General features: G+C 36.8%; 1 protein-coding gene across 1 annotated transcript; it reads left to right on the top strand.

Moving 5' to 3' along the window:
• Positions 1 to 334: 334 nt before the first annotated feature.
• LOC117333896 (fibrinogen-like protein 1) lies at positions 335 to 17,638 on the top strand. The gene is made up of 2 exons (XM_033893313.1): positions 335 to 1,106; positions 13,989 to 17,638. Exons 1-2 carry the CDS (start codon positions 335 to 337, stop codon positions 14,633 to 14,635), a joined length of 1,419 nt encoding a protein of 472 aa, XP_033749204.1. The 3' UTR covers positions 14,636 to 17,638.
• Positions 17,639 to 18,474: the final 836 nt, after the last annotated feature.

Genomic DNA, 18,474 nt, shown 5'->3' on the forward strand with positions numbered 1-18,474 from the left:
GTACATAGATATGTGCTGGCTCTGAGAATGTAGTCCGTAGTCTACCCTCGTGAATTACGACATCGCGATTGACAATACAAGGCTAGAGAATGATCAGCTTCGTTTTATAGGATGCTATTCATTTTTAGTTATTCATGTTTTGATGTAGTCTCTGTTTAAAATGGGTCACCTCACAGTTGTTCATTGTATTTGTGTCTGTTTGGTTTTTTATCATTCGGTTTACGTGAATTGTCATGATGTGATATCGGATACATGTTCTTATACATTCCAAGTCTGGAGACCAGATGCAAACATTGAACACAAGGTGAGATATTTAGAACTAGAATTTGCTAATATGTCGTTATTTCTGGACAAAACATTATTGCAGTTTCGAAATGAAATTTACACAGAGATGAGTTTATGTCACAAAAACAGAACTTCCAGAGGTGGCAGACGGTCGGGGTCAAAGGTGAAAGAACGTGCTTTAAATTCGGGGTATTCTGGTTTTCGAAGGGAACTTAATGAAATGGAGAGACGTCTTGACCATCTTACCACGGATTATGTCGGCTTAAAGAACAGGCTTGCAACATCACCAGCTCCTCAAAGAGCTGGACAAATGGGATTTTCAAACAATGGACAGACAGAACAAGTTTCACCGTCTGTTTTAGAAAACGGTGTAAATGACTTGAAAGCAGAATGGATTCTTATGAAACGGGAACTTATAGATCTAACTGCAGAAAATTCTCACATCAAACATGCCCAGAACCGAATCCAAAAGGAGGCGATTTCTCTCAACAAATCTATGAATTCTTTAGGGACAAAACTGAAAGTCCTAGAAGTGGGGATAAATACTGGACTACCGACTCTTAGGGACGCAGGATTACATGATACTAGTAGCCTAGAGGATGTTCACAGGAGAATGGAGATAGACATTTCAAACCTTAACGATGGTCTTCAAGACTTACGTACATCTCTTAAGAAAGTTAAGGACGGCATGAATCTTCTAAGGAATGATAATGTGAATCTTAAAAGAATGATTGTAGACGCATCCAAAGGCAAGAAGTTAAATGGTGGCAAAACAAATGTTGCTGAACTCATGGATCGTACTTTAGGAGCAATCCCTACAGGTAAGACTGTAACGAGGTCTTGATAAGGGTGTGTGATATATGGCCTGATTTAAACAGTTATAACAGGTACTTCTTTAGATAGAATCGGAAAGGTAAGAATAGAAGTATTGAAAAAGGCTAAAATATCAGAAAATCTTAGAAATGAAAGACGAATTCTGAGAGCAGCTAAAACAGTTCAGAATATAAGTCTTGATATTGGAAAACAGTTAGAAACAGCTTTGACAGGTAAAAAGTTTATAATTGATCAGGCGCTGAAATGTTTAGGAATTTTTTCAAGGTAAGTATTTATTAATAAGAGACGCACAATTTAGTATCAGCTTCATCGGTTAAAATGCATGTATTGATAAGGTGCTGGATTATTTAGAATCAGCTGAAGGACAACATAAACTGTATTTATTACTAGATTCATATTTAAAGATTCACTTGTGGATTGTTAGGTGGAAAGCTCTGCTTGTGGACTTTCAGTGCCCGAGGTTTGCCGTTACCCTGTAAGCCACGTGGAATTATGTTAAGTGCCATCGGTTTAAAATGAACACACTGTGGTATTTAAATGTTCAATACCCAAAATACTTACATTCATTAAATCAGCGGGTATATGATTTCTACATTTTAACTTTTTCGGTTTCTTTTCATTAACCTTCCCACAATTTGATCCTTAGAATCACCGACGATTCCTAGAAGTGTGGAAAAGATGTATGACGCAAGTCTGTATTAATTGTTCTGAGTATACTATGACAATATCAATTATATAGTTCATATATTAATGTTTTATTCACTTGTGTTTTTTTTGTACAATCCTTTGACAAGAAAAATGCATCTGTTGATAAAATTCTGAAATATTGCCTGGTTTAGAGATAGCAGATACACGATAAAACATCGTGGGGTGCTATAATTGCTGGAAAAAACTGTCGATATTTAATAAACCGTCCCCCTTCAGGTCAAATTCGGTTAGTGTGACTATATAAACTTCTGTATGAGGAACAGCTCGTGGCTGTTGACATTTTCAAGTAAAGCATTGGAAAGGATGACATTTGTTTGATAACCAAAGGGTGAATGCTTGATGAATCAGAGGTAGAGAGATTACATAAGGGAGCGACAGTTTGATGAGAGGGACAGCCTTTGGGAATCAATGTAATTACCAAAAGAAAGATTGATGACACTACAAAAGAAAAAAATGTCTGAATCAGCAGTTCCCAGTAAGTGCCATGTTACAATATGTCGACCATTTTTATGTAGATAGATTGTCGGTCGTTTCGCCTTATCCGTTTTTATTAAAAGTTAATTAGCTATACGGTTTGAGCTACGTACTCGGGTAAATGTAGTTTTAAAAGGTTTCTAGAGCACTGCTTGTCACTGAATTGTCTCTACTTATTTTATTTTAATTTGTTTTATTTTTAAAGTCACGTTGTATTTAATTGAATTAACAATCATATGTGGTTATATTTAGTTATAGATTTCAGCTTTTAAGCTAAACGTAAAATGACAGTATCCTAATTTTTATACTAGAATTCGCAGTAAGCTCATCCTTCTATAAAATAGTGTATCGTTCTATCAAACAAATCATCACAATCATTAACTTCTCCGTCTAGAAACACCCTTCTTATTATCAAACAAATCGTGCCCCTCGCTACCTCTTCCCTATAAAAAACAAATCATCCCCCTCACTACCTCTTCCCTATATAAAACAAATCGTCCCTCTCACTACCTCTTCCCTCAATGAAACAAATCGTCCCCTTCACTACCTCTTCCCTCTATAAAACAAATAATCCCTCTCACTACCTCTTTCCACTATAAAACAAATCGTCCCCTTCACTACCTCTTCCCTCTATAAAACAAATCGTCCCTCTCACTACCTCTTCACTCTATAAAACAAATCGTCCCCCTCACTACCTCTTCCCTCTATAAAACAAATCATCCCCCTCACTACCTCTTCCCAATATAAAACAAATCGTCCCCCTCACTACCTCTTCCCTCTATCAAACAAATCGTGCCCCTCACTACCTCTTCCCTCTATAAAACAAATAATCACTCTCACTACCTCTTTCCACTATAAAACAAATCGTCCCCTTCACTACCTCTTCCCTCTATAAAACAAATCGTCCCTCTCACTACCTCTTCCCTCTATAAAACAAATCGTCCCCTTCACTACCTCTTCCCTCTATAAAACAAATAATCCCTCTCACTACCTCTTTCCAATATAAAACAAATCGTCCCCCTCACTACCTCTTCCCTCTATAAAACAAATCGTCCCCCTCACTACCTCTTCCCTCTATAAAACAAATCATCCCCCTCACTACCTCTTCCCTCTATCAAACAAATCGTCCCCTTCACTACCTCTTCCCTCTATAAAACAAATCGTCCCCCTCACTACCTCTTCCCTCTATGAAACAAATCGTCCCCTTCACTACCTCTTCCCTTTATAAAACAAATCGTCCCTCTCACTACCTCTTCCCTCAATGAAACAAATCGTCCCCTTCACTACCTCTTCCCTCTATAAAACAAATAATCCCTCTCACTACCTCTTTCCACTATAAAACAAATCGTCCCCTTCACTACCTCTTCCCTCTATAAAACAAATCGTCCCTCTCACTACCTCTTCCCTCTATAAAACAAATCGTCCCCCTCACTACCTCTTCCCTCTATAAAACAAATCATCCCCCTCACTACCTCTTCCCAATATAAAACAAATCGTCCCCCTCACTACCTCTTCCCTCTATCAAACAAATCGTGCCCCTCACTACCTCTTCCCTCTATAAAACAAATAATCACTCTCACTACCTCTTTCCACTATAAAACAAATCGTCCCCTTCACTACCTCTTCCCTCTATAAAACAAATCGTCCCTCTCACTACCTCTTCCCTCTATAAAACAAATCGTCCCCTTCACTACCTCTTCCCTCTATAAAACAAATAATCCCTCTCACTACCTCTTTCCAATATAAAACAAATCGTCCCCCTCACTACCTCTTCCCTCTATGAAACAAATCGTCCCCCTCACTACCTCTTCCCTCTATAAAACAAATCATCCCCCTCACTACCTCTTCCCTCTATCAAACAAATCGTCCCCTTCACTACCTCTTCCCTCTAGAAAAACAAATCGTCCCCCTCACTACCTCTTCCCTCTATGAAACAAATCGTCCCCTTCACTACCTCTTCCCTTTATAAAACAAATCGTCCCCCTCACTTCCTCTTCCCTCTATGAAACAATTCGTCCCTCTCACTACCTCTTTCCACTATAAAACAAATCATCCCCCTCACTACCTCTTCCCTATATAAAACAAATCGTCCCTCTCACTACCTCTTCCCTCTATGTAACAAATCGTCCCCTTCACTACCTCTTCCCTCTATAAAACAAATAATCCCCTCTCACTACCTCTTTCCACTATAAAACAAATCATCCCTCTAACTACCTCTTCCCTCTATAAAACAAATAATCCTTCTCACTACCTCTTCCCTCTATAAAACAAATAATCCTTCTCACTACCTCTTTCCACTATAAAACAAATCGTCCTCCTCACTACCTCTTCCCTCTATAAAACAAATCGTCCTCCTCACTACCTCTTCCCTCTATAAAACAAATAATCCCTCTCACTACCTCTTTCCACTATAAAACAAATCAACCTCTTACTACCTCTTCCCTCTATAAAACAAATCGTCCCCCTCACTACCTCTTCCCTATATAAAACAAATTATCCCCTCACTACCTCTTTCCACTATAAAACAAATCATCACAATCATTAACTTCTCCGTCTAGAAACACCCCTCTTATTACATCTTGACTCCATAAAACAAATCGTCCCTCTTACCACATCTTCCCTTTATAAAACAAATCGTGCCCCTCGCTACCTCTTCCCTCTATAAAACAAATCGTCCCTCTCACTACCTCTTTCCACTGTAATACAAATCATCCTTCTCACTACCTCTTTCCACTGTAATACAAATCATCCTTCTCACTACCTCTTTCCCCTGTAATACAAATCGTTCCTCTCACTAGCTCTTCCCTCTAGAAAAACAAATCGTGCCCCTCACTACCTCTTCCCTATATAAAACAAATCGTGCCCCTCACTACCTCTTCCCTATATAAAACAAATCGTCCCTCTCACTACCTCTTCCCTGTATAAAACAAATCGTCCTCTCACTACCTCTTCCCTCTATAAAACAATTCGTCCCTCTCACTACCTCTTCCCTCTATAAAACAAATCGTCCCTCTCCTCCCTACCTCTTCCCTCTATAAAACAAACGTGCCCCTCACTACCTCTTTCACCACAGGTGCCGTTATCACCACCATGATTATCATGGACAGGATATGACGACTTAACCCGATATTTCACCTAGATTTGTATGGCGGATATCGTCGTGACCTAGATTTGTATGGCGGGTATCGTCGTGACCTAGATTTGTATGGCGGGTCTCTTCGTGACCTAGATTTGTATGACGGGTGTCGTCGTGACCTAGATTTGTATGGTGGCTATCGTCGTGACCTAGATTTGTATGGCGGGTCTCGTCGTGACCTAGATTTGTATGACGGGTGTCGTCGTGACCTAGATTTGTATGGCGGGTCTCGTCGTGACCTAGATTTGTATGACGGGTGTCGTCGTGACCTAGATTTGTATGGCGGCTATCGTCGTGACCTAGATTTGTATGGCGGCTATCGTCAATCAAATAGAAGGCGCTTACTTTTCCGGAACACTTGATTTTATTTTCCTTGGATTTTAGAATTATTTCCATGCGAAAATATGTTTTGTGTGTCTCGTCCCGTTGTACCTCTTTCCACTATAAAACAAATCGTCCTCCTTACTATCTCTTTCCTATATAAAACAAATCGTCCCTCTAACTACATCTTTCACTATAAAACAAAACGTTCCTTACACTACTTCTTTACTATATACAATAAATAATCCCCCTCACTACCTCTTTATTTATAAAGCAAATATTCCCTCTTACCATGTATTTCCTTTATAAAAAAAAAATCGTCCCTATCGCCAACACTTATTTACATACAAAAACAAATCATCCCCCTCAATAACTCATTCCCCCTTAAAACAAATTTCCCCCTGCTATCTCCTGTTTGATAATGACTCAGTATGTACGAGTTAAGCAAAATTATATTTAATATATAATCCTTATCACTTTGATAAGGGCTCTGTATAATTTATAATCCTTATCACTTTGATAAGGGCTCTGTATGTACGAGTTAAGTAAAATTATATTTAATTTATAATCCTTATCACTTTGATAAGGGTTCTGTATGTACGAGTTAAGTAAAATTATATTTAATTTATAATCCTGATCACTTTGATAAGGGCTCTGTATGTACGAGTTAAGTAAAATTATATTTGATGTATGTAATCCTGATCACTTTGATAAGGTGCTCGGCATGTACGAGATTGACGACGACTCGCAATGTACGAGCTGTTAGTTGCTGATATGCAAAATATAAACACAAAGCAAAAACGGTATTTTATTGCGTGTAATCTTTCCACAATCTCAAGAAAATGTTGAGAGACCCGTAGGATGCAAAACTGATGATTGGGACACTGAACATGTTGTCCGCTATTCTGTTGATCGACCGACTTGTCCTATTTAGTAAATGTGGTTTCATTTCAGTTTTTTACGATCCACCGATAACAGTGTTTTTAGGTTTAGTCGGTGTAATACTCAGCCTTTAAGTGTCTCCCCGTTCTCGTATAAGAAAACTCTTTGCTGAGTTTAGTTATGGACGCCCTAGGAAACAATATCATCGATCACTCGCACAGGAAAGACGCGAATAATGTGAAGAGGAAAAATAATTGTCTGACGCCTTCTTGTCGGAAACAGCAAAATCGAGGTGTTATCAAATTGATTGAAAAAGTTAATTGACTAAACGATGGAAGCAAAGATCCAATTATTTTGGTGTTAGTTTTGAGCAGATTTGTTTAGCCAACTGTTGAGGGAATTATAGACATGTAGAACGATCCTATAGTTTCGTAGTTAATGTAATTTACTTAACTTTCACGATAGGATAGCCCATCTCTAAATGACCGACGCCATGTTACTAGGACGAGTAAATGTAAGGGTCATCATTATATATCATCTCTGTATATCAATATCAGACATAAATCTTTTATCAATATACAGTACAACATTACATGCACTAAAGGTTTATATTTCTATTTGTTCTGAATTGTCACAATATAACCTTAATAAACAAAGTAGAAAGTTATCAAATCATGATTCTCACAAAATTCTCATTTGTGTAGTGATATGAGGAACATTGTTCATGACGTCGTTTTATTACTACGTTCGTCACTACATTAAGCGTATTTTTGACGTCACGAAATCCACGCTACTGGGTTAAAAAAAAGATTGATCAATGTAACTATCAACAATGTATGTAGTTATGTTGTATAAAATGTTGATATCCCCACGGTGGAATATATTGATCAAAAGGTTAAAATTAAATTGATAATTTTGTATTTTTTTCCCCACGAACTATATTTTTTTCGTGTACTCATGACGTCAAGAGCAGGTTTCATGAACAGTGCGAAATTTGACCCTAAAATGCGATAACACTGTTACGTACTGAATATAAGAAGAAAACAAAAACTTTAAAACAGAAATACAAGTATAAGTATTCTTTGTGTACTTATTGCCTTAAAACTCTTACAAAATTGCAGACAAATCCTCTGAGGATAACAGGCAAAGGCTTTCCAAAAAAGCAGTTTCATGCTTTTAAAATAAGTACCATATTCACAGGCAGCTTAGTTGAAATTAACATCGTGCTCTTAGTTGAGAACATTCTATTTACTTGTGCTATATGAACGCCAGAGGTGTCGTCATCACCACCATGGTTCTCATGGACAGGAAGTGACGTGACGATATTTCACCTAGATTTGTATGGCGGATGTCGTCAATAAGTAGAAGGCGCTTACTCACCCGGAGGAACACTTGAACTTATTTCCCTTGGAATTTAAAATTGTTTCCATGCGAAAGTATGTTTTGTGTGTCTCGTTCCGTTGTATCGAACTTTGGTTATAATTGAGGTTTCCTTTGCACGTCAGTATTCTTTGGTTTTGTTTTATCATTATACATACAAGACTGTCTCGTTGGGTAACAGTTCTTCTTTCACCTCATTAGTTTGACATCAAGTGTGCAGACTTTTTTTTTCTAGTAGGGACGTTCAGCGAAATTATCAATCGCATACGACAGCAGTCAATTTATACGAATATATACAGGTGAAACAAAGAGACCCTCAGGTGTAACAACGAAACTTAAGGTGTAACAGAGAAACCCTCAGGTGCAACAACGAGACCCTCAGGTACAACAACGAAACCTCAGGTGTAACAGAGAAACCCTCAGATGCAACAGAGAAACCCTCAGGTGTAACAGAGAAACCCTCAGGTGTAACAGAGAAACCCTCCGGTGTAACAGAGAAACCCTCAGGTGTAACAGAGAACCCCTCAGGTGCAACAGAGAAACCCTCAGGTGTAACAACGAGACCCTCATGTGTAACAACGAAACTTAAGGTGTAACAACAAAACCTCAGGTATAACAACGAAATCTCAGGTGTAACAGCAAACACCAAATACCTTATATGTCCCTGGTAATACGGTATTCCCTATGCAGATCATGAATGCGACGATAAAATAATATTCATATACCATACCGATGAGTGGAAAGTGGTCCCTGTTGGTTATAGAGATGTCGACACCTTTCAAGGAAATCGTGATAATGGGAAAACATATTTCGGCTATTTCATGAATGTGCCTGGAATGACCAAGGTCAGCGGCTTGTGTGAAAGAGTTTAAAGTGCCCTTGATTTCATGTTCTTCTATGTCCATAAGGACATATGATCATTGTTTTTGTTATTAAATAAAGCATATCACATTGTCTCTGAACATGACGCTGAGGGACTTCACCAAGGTATCTTTTTATCTGTTTTGGTGAACACTTGTAACGATGCAATCATTCTCATATAAATATAAAAACTAGTTGGTCAAGAGAGGGACACTGTTCGTTCCAAACCGTATGCTTAAAATCTGCTGGAAAATATTGTCTTATTAGTGATATTTATGAAATATTACAAAATGTAGTTCAGAGTTATATATTCTATTTCCTGTTTGCCCTACTTGAAGAGAACGAATGCATTCGTTAACTTTCAATTGTAGATTGTAGTATACAGAATATAAATGACAATTTTTCTAATATTTTGATTATTCAACAGCCATTCTCATTTTGAGACGGGATCTCCTTGTAGTAGTTGATGACTACCTTACTCAATAATTTAACGGAGGCCCGTTGCATGCCATCGAGAGCAATTAAGGCAAAGTGTCTTGACAAAGGGCAAAACCATGACAGCAGAGACCAGCCCGTTCCTTACCTTCTGAGAAACACAAACCGACAAAAGTAGCGAGCGTCGAATCAGGAATCTCGGATCTTCACCTGCGGTTACATGGACGACACTCTAACCGGCTGATCCATCAAGACCCTAATGTTTTGAAGAAAAGAAAATTGAGTTCAAAAGAACTATCGCAACATTGATTATTGAAAGTCTTGATCGTTTGACAATAATATACATGGGATTTTTAAAGACTAAGCGACAAAATAAGTGTCGTCAAGGAAGTTCGGATTAAAAAAATATATTGATACAACGTACGAGACATTGTATTGATTCCTCAGGATTTAATTCATCATAAAGCAAGGCTGAATTCGTGTGTGACATTTATTGGTTAAATATCTGTTCATTGTTAGAATTATTATTGCAAATCAATATTCAAACAGTCAAAGCATCAGGAGATCTTACACAGAGAATAGTAATAATAGTTAAGAAACAGAATGGATGCTAGCTGAGAATGAGAAAACAGTACGACTTGTAACCTCAATGGTGTGTCAGCCAAACAAAATCATATATTCCATATTGGTAATTTGTGCGTCAATGATTGAGCCGGAGAAGGAAAATTATCATGTAGAATAATTTATCAAGGTAAAAATTGTCAAATAGTTACGCCAATCAATGAAACGAGATCTAAATATTTAAATAAAGGTCACTGAAAATGTACAACGAAGATAGGACAACTGGTTACAAAATGGTGATCGGCAATAGTTGAGAACTATCGCTGAAACCTTAAGTTTAGCGACAGTATCGTCATACAATCAACTGCAAATTGTAAACACCACCGTAAGCTAGGGAAGCAGAAGATGGAGCAGAAGACTTACTCTTCCGGAGCGCCACAGTTTTATATTTTTTGTAGTTTTTCATGAGTCTTCATAAACAAATCTATACTATTGTTTGTATAATCCCCTCGTTTAATCGATTTTTTTAGTTTAATTATCGTTTCGTTATCATGTCAGTTTCTCTTGCTGTTGTTGAAGGATTTAGAAAAAGTCTTTATATTTTCTGACGAGCAATTTAACAAAGTCAGCTTCAAATGTTGACCGTTGTTTCTCACCCTCTTATTGCAATGTATAAAGACAACTGCAATAAGCGTTTTAGAACTGTAACACTATTTGATCTTGTGATCACTATTGTGCGTTCTCTTTCCAATTGTGGATATTGCAAAAGTATTCTTATAATAATGCTAAAACACCTGAAGAGCCGACAATCAAACGAGACCTTACTTCTGTACCTCAACATTGATGACATTCAATCGAAGCTGTAATGGTTGTAGTCGTAGAACTCAAAACTGATGAAAAAATAGCAAAATACAAAAATATAGATTTGCCTGGAAACTCCTCTAAACAAGCAGAATACGACCAAGTGTTACGTATATTTAACGTCTTATGCTTCATCGACGACACCCTTTATGCAAGTTTATGTCAAATCTCGCTTTAGTCAAGCTATTATTTCGCACAAGGGAATTTCCATATGAGATCATCATGTCGGCCATTAGATAAAGAACACCTACGATAAACTTAATATATAACTATAGATAGAGAGTAAATATAAGAAGAGAATCTACCTGGTAAATGTAAATATTATTTACAAAAATTGTGTTTCAAGTTATATAAACTGATATAACTCAAGTGTATTGGCTCAGATTGAAGCGCGCGACGGGCGTTAGTGTAGGAGGAAATCGGAGTACCCTGGGAAAACCTACGTGGTTTGGCAGGTGACCCCATACCTTTTCACGCCCGATCAGGATGAAAAGGCAAGTGGGGTAAGCTCTATCACCCGACCACCCATACTTTTGTATTGCGTTATGGTGTTTTGGTCATTTAACAACCCTTATAATTGCTGGCAAACTTATAAATTCATTCCTGGATTTATCAGCAAACGCGATGCGTGCTATGGCACCATAATATCAGCTGATAAAACGTTCATTGTTCAAATGAAAACAAAGCCAATTCGGTAAAGAGAAAGGCATGGTTTCCCGTAGGAATTCTAAGCAGTTTAAGTAAATATAAATGGCTCCTAATCATTTGAGCGTAATAAATGAGAATTGTCGACCGAAACATACTCAATTTAATCTACTAGTATTCTGATTTTTTCTATCCATTAGTCAGTGTTTGTTTGAAGGATTACAAAATATGCAATATAGTTAAAAGTTTTGCTTGTGGACACAATGTGTAACCATGCACTAAATTACATTACATCCATATTTCAAGAATAGAGTTCCCAAATGGAATTAGTGTTATGTCGCCAAGTGCTTTAATTAATGAGTATATTTGTAAAATGAAATTAAAACAAAACGCCTTTACCGGGAGCAAACACCAAACCAACATTTAAGCTTGGTGTTGAAGTAAAGTAGACGTGTTTGAGTGTGTACCACATACAGATGTTATCGAATGCTTTCAGTCACTAATTGATACAGACCGGCAATAACTGTAACAGACGGCTTTAATCACTCTGGCTAACGGCAAATGGCTCTCGACGTTATCGATTATTTACCATTTTGCCGTGTTTCTGTACCATCTGATGAGGGTCTTCCTGTTAAGGTGGAAAGGTCAAATAGGTCAAAGGTTAATAAAAGGAAGAGTATGTTTGATCAAGGATATACCCAGTGGTAACAGATGTGACAATAAATCGTTTTTATAATGTAATGTCACGTTACTATGTATACTCAGTGACCTGGTGCCCAGTACTTTGGTTGTGTCTTCACAAATAAATCCACGATTATACTACAACAAAAAACGTGATTTTTTTTTTCCAGAAGAGACCGCAATATAAAACTAATTTACACGAGGGAACGTTTTTTGTACAATATTACTGGTTATTCTGGTCGGTAGTTTGTTTTTTTTGATTGTGCGCCCACAACTGCAACTTATCAAGTCGTTCACTTACGCATTTCCGGATAGTTTGCTATATTCAGGTTGTGTGTGAAAGTGTTATTAATTACTAAATTCGTGTTAAAGCTGTGATTATATAATGCTTTCAGTGTAAAGTTAGCTTGTTTAATGAGAGAGGAGCGACAGGAGACGACACTGAGTCGTGCTAATGAAATGAACAGTTTCTTGTATTAAACAGTGTAATGCTATATTTGACAACAATATTACATACTTAATCTCTTGAAACTTTGTGTTGTTACTTATAGAGATGTCTACACCTTTCAAGGAAATCGTGATAATGGGAAAACATATTTCGGCTATTTCATGAATGTGCCTGGAATGACCATTTTTATCATGTTATTATAATTGTAGATGATTTGTGGTTCCGTTGTCACCACAATGTTTTTTGTTTTGATGACATCACCTGAATTTGACCTAGATTATATGACAGCGTGATTGTTAATAGAGTATAAGAGGTTTCCATATCATCTGACTTGTTCTTGTACTGTTCAATGGTTGCAGTGTATATCTCTAAACTGTATAATGATGATGATTTTAATTTCCCAATTGTTCATGTTCCATTTCTAGATTGTAAAAAACATCCTTCCTCACTTTTTCATGTCCCTGTTCATGTAATGTTCAATGACTTATTCCCATTTGTCCGTGACGGGTGTAGACTACCGAACGAGGTAGGGTGGCCGGATAGCACAGTGGTAGCACACTTGCCTTTTACCAAGGCGACTGGGGTTCAATTCCCCGATTGGACGTGAAAAGGTATGGGGTCACCTGCCCGACCTCGTGGGTTTTCCCCGGGTACACCGGTTTTCTCCAACAGAACGACCCCTCGCGCGCTTTAATCCTGGCCAACAAGCGTGATTAATATAAGTTAATATAACTTGTTTCGCAATTGTTATAAAATAAATAAAGTTAACAATTTACTACCGAACGAAAACTACCAACACAGGGTCGAGGGATACAAGTTGATAAAGAAGGGTTTATTGTTGACATCAGAATATCACTGGTATTTCCCTGTTCAGTATGGAAACAGACGTGTGTTTGGTGCACGTTTATATGCCAACGACCTCCTTTGTCTCACCTTAGGTATAAGTCGGAGGTCGTGACTTAACCATTATTTCGTATAGATTTGTATGGCGTAATTGTTTGATATAGTTTTATTATAACTACCAACCACAGTCAGTGGCAATACGATTTACAATAATGGCATACAATGGTCTGAAGAAGCAAGGCAGATTGATAGTAATGACGCAACATATCAATACCTCGTACCCCAATCGGAAGTGGAAATGTATGGGGCACCTGCCCGACCATGATGGTTTCCCCGGGTTTTTCTTCCAGCAGTAAGACCCCTCTAGCGCTTCCATCCGGGCAATAAGCGTTATTTATATAAGTTGACAACTGATTTTGCAATTTTCGCAAAAAAATAATAAAAAGGAAGTTAACAATAACATATTAGTGGTTTTATAATCACAGAGCGCTTTAGTATCATAACATTCCATAAGACGCGGTCTTACCTCTCTATGGTAGGTTTGAATGTTGAGAAAGTTAATAAATCCGTATAAATATGCCTATATCCGGAAAGATTAGCTCGTCTTTAAACCATTTTTTTCTGTTTTTTCAGATTGCCATGACCTTAAGGAACTCGGATATGACGTCAGTGGGGTGTATCAAATCAAGCCAGATACTGCTTCTCATCAAGATGACATATACTGTCAATTCATTAACAATACTGCATACACCCTGATACAGCGCCGGACAGACGGACTTATCAATTTTAACCGCAGGTGGATAGAGTATAAATATGGCTTCGGGAATCTGTACGACGAACACTGGATTGGGAACGAAGTGATTCACCGCCTGACGCTACAGCAGAACTATATTCTGCGGATTGACATGTGGGACTGGGAGGGTAAACAGGCCTTTGCAGAGTACGAAGGATTTCGACTTGACGGACAGGACCGCGACTTTACCTTACATGTAGGAGATTATTACGGGAACGCCGGAGACTCTTTGAGCTATCATAACGGTATCAAATTCAGCACAGAGGATGTCGATAATGATTTGAACATGCGTAATTGTGCGGCTGAAAACAAGGCAGGTTGGTGGTTTAATACGTGTTATCTAAGTAACCTTAACGGTATATACCGTACGGGATGGTATTCTCATTCTCAGTCCTCCTTCAGTGACGGTATTGTCTGGTACACCCTCAAGGAGTCGGAAGACTACTCACTCCGGAAGGTCGAAATGAAGATTCGAAGAGCAACATGAACGAGCAACAATTGAATAGAATAGTCTCGTCTATAGCCCACTAGCGGCTTGATTCCAAGGACGTGCTTGGTGATTACAAAATCATTGTCTGCACAGCAAGACATAACAACCATTGTACCTATCTACAGAGAATGTTTTATTGTAGATAAATGTTTGTTTATCGAAGGGTTCACTTCCACATGTACATATCTGACTTTTCTCCTTTTATTTCCTTTGTTATGACAATGTAATAAACGTATGGTTTGTATTTTAAGCGTTGGCACTAGGTAAGGACATGTGTTGGCTTTGAATTGGCGGCATATTTACTGTACAATTGCAGTGAAATAATACCTTTTGACTGACAACTAAGTAGAAATAAGATAGTGACAAATACTACACAGATCGGTCTAGATGGGCCTATATAAAAAAATCGATTGCGTTTAACACAGCTTACATAGCATTCTGAAACTTTGTATGGCGAGTAAAATCTTTCTTGCTACTTTTGTAAAGCAATACTAGGAAGTTATATTGAACATTAGATTATGATAATTTTATGTAAAGCTTAAATGCTTCATTTTGTAATTATTACATTCCATTCACTTTTACAATGATATCTCCTTATAGTCAAACTAACAATCGACCTGATTATCATTCAAGCTCCACAAAGCTGCTGTATTTAACTGGTTTGCCTTTCATTGTCTCTCATTGTTTAACACGTCATTGACATGTATAACATTCATCCAACAATTATATGTAATACTACATATCAGTTTGCTTGTAAATATTTATCATGTTTGTAAAATTTTAGTGTTCAGATATGACTGTTCGAGACACTGATGTGCTAAATATTATATTCCCCGAAATTGATCTTCGTTCGTTCGCTGTAAGTTTGATCTTTTCCCTTCTTTTTTTCTGCTCATTCATCTTACTTACACAATGTGACATAAGTAATCTAGATCTTTACGCCAAACGATAATATTAACTAGTTCCATACTTTTTCAGAACTCAGAAATATTTCGTCCAAATGACACCATAAGTCAGGACAAAAACAAGCACTAAAGGAATGTGTTTTGTGTTTGATTTGAACGACATCTCCTAGAATACTTTCTCTTATACACTTGGCCTTATATTGCGGACAGACAGAATATTTATCCCTTTGTGGTGTAGACAGAGATATTATTACCAGAGGGTAAGCTTTTGTCAAAAATCAACAAAAACATTCAAAAATTCTGTCTCTGTCTTCTCCGAGCAAATTAGATGACGCTAGTTGTAATGGTGAAACGGATGCAATACGCCATTATTGATGGTACATAATATATGTGATCAACGTGATGCGATACTTTTTGTGAGTGATGATGGTTTCAGAACAAAAACGCATGTGAACTCTCTTTACAGCGACAGGAAAAAGACAGATCTATTTAAAAAAAAAGAAACGATTGGAACTTTGAAGTTTACGGAAATTCTCACGTTCTTGTTAAAAGGGAGTATGATAACAAATCGTTATCAACTTCATTGGCAACATTAGTGTAAACTATTGACCAAGAGGACTCTAGATGTAGACATTTAGAAAAAAAATTCTGCAATGCTGCTTGTGGTATAGTATTGATCTCTGAACCATAGATCTCAAAATCTAAGATGAAGTGTGTCAGCCATGTTATTGTCGAATGCAAATAAATCCCCCAGTGCTTTCTGAGAAATTACATCAACAGACGTTCACTCTTGAAATCCATGTCACTCTGTCTGCTGTGTACCTTAGTTAAGGATCAGTCCCTACATTCAAAATACACAGGAACGACCACGAGGAGTTAGACAAAGGATTATTCTACAGACAAGTTTGTATAAAGATGAGTTATCTCCCTTTATCAGAAAAAACCAAAATGATACCAAAATACTTTTATCAATAAAACAATAAGCCTATTTTGATGAGTGAAAGAAAACTGAGAGTTTTATTTTTTATCATTGTCTCAAAAAGTCACAGAATAATCGTACGTCTTGCTGAAAAGAACTGATTGGTTTGTTTTTCGGAATATCTGTTGTTTACTGAATGAAACGACTGTTTTATGAGGAGACAGAAAATTATATTCAGAACATGTATTTTCTTTTATTTAAGACCAGTGTCGGTTCTAAACAGCACAACGATGTTGTACGATAATGCCTGGCGGGATTGCCTGGGTAATTTGTTTCCTGACAAAAGACAGAAAATGAAATGACTAGGGTTACATACAAATTAGGAAGATACCATTGCTCTCTGTTATCTCTACAGCTACACGCCAATCCTATGTTGTCAGTGTTTGACATCGCGGAATTACTATTTAACGATAAAACAAATGAATATGTTTACGGGATTAAAATAATTCCATATTTAACGCATAAACTCCGCATTGTTCAAAAGCCTGATGCTAAAGAATTATGAATCTCGAATGCACTATTTCTATTAGGGAATATTTTCTCTCCATTTGACTTCTTGACATTTTGTATTATTGGGTATTCCTTGAGGGGTAATTCTATTATTTAATGACATTTTGTTCTGTCTGGAAAATAGCACAGCGCACCGAATTAATGAATTATGAGTTGTGGGTATTACAGAGTGTCTGGGGGTAAACCATTAACGTGATGTGGTGTAATGCATAATTTACCTTACGATCCCATAGTGTTTAATGTGTATTGGTGTGTGAATAAAACGGAGTAGAATGATCATACATCTTAGAAATGTGATTAAAATACAGTTTTTGTTCAAATGACTGATATTGTCTAAATTGTCTTGCAATATTTACGAGACATTTCATTTATTTTATTGGAAACTATTGTTATGTAAAAACATATTAAGGCTCTACAATGGATTAGAACTACATATCAGTCGTAATATATTTTGCACGTAGTTGTACATATAAATATGTTGGGGAACGATAAAACCGAGATCTTTCTTTTCAAAATAGTTTTAACACTTTGCTTATTTTCACATTTTTCTTTGTCTCTGTATGAATAGTTACTGATATCTCTCTTCTGAAATAAAAACCATAGTTAGAAGAATTGTTAAATTGTTTATTTCGTGTGTTCCCTACCAACGCTTCTCTGGCTAAAGGGACATTTTGTTGGTTTTCATGTATTCGTGAAAGGAATTGTTTTCTAGAAATCAATGATGGAATACGTTTCGATATCTCAAAAGTTTCAAGCTAACATTAGAGACGCATATTTCTATCACCAGATTGGTTTCTTCCAATGATATACAACTTCATCAGTAATACTGTTTATTTCATACAAAGTTAATACTATACAGGAGTGATTCTCATTGTGTATTGCTCTATACTATACAGATTAATGTAATCATCAACTTAATAGTTAATACAATTATGACTTATGTTTTAAAGTAAGGCTTTGATATATAAAAATTTCTAGAAGTTGTAATAAAAAACCCTAACATGCTCAAGTTAAAGACGTAGTAGGAGAATGCTTTCTAAAGCTTGATGCTTGTTTGATATTAGAAAATCTCTTGGAAATCAGTACAAAAAATTACACATGATACACCATACAAAAACAAAAACAAAACGGAAAAGCATTTTGTAGTTTATTTTATTCTGTTTTAAAAGTTTATATCTGCATTTCGACTTACAAAAGCACATTTCTACAACAAACAAGGACAAACAACCAGATATCTTCAGTCGATATATATATATAAGCAAATTTAAAACGATCATCATATTAATGCGATTCCAGTATATATAGATATATATATATTGATTATTACAGAATAACAAGAGAAACTACAGTTTTTACAAGTAACGCAAAGCATGGAGGCAATGTAAAGGTAGACGGCAACTGGTAAATGAAACTGTATATGGTATTTAGATTCTTAGATTTTC

The sequence above is a fragment of the Pecten maximus genome, chromosome 9, assembly GCF_902652985.1.
Source record: "Pecten maximus chromosome 9, xPecMax1.1, whole genome shotgun sequence".
Lineage (NCBI taxonomy): Eukaryota > Metazoa > Mollusca > Bivalvia > Pectinida > Pectinidae > Pecten > Pecten maximus.

Coding starts and splice junctions, on each gene's coding strand:
- LOC117333896 (XM_033893313.1), top strand. CDS start 335: ATGTCGTTATTTCTGGACAAAACATTATTGCAGTTTCGAAATGAAATT. Junction 1,107..13,988: donor TTTAGGAGCAATCCCTACAG/GTAAGACTGTAA, acceptor CTGTTTTTTCAG/ATTGCCATGACCTTAAGGAA.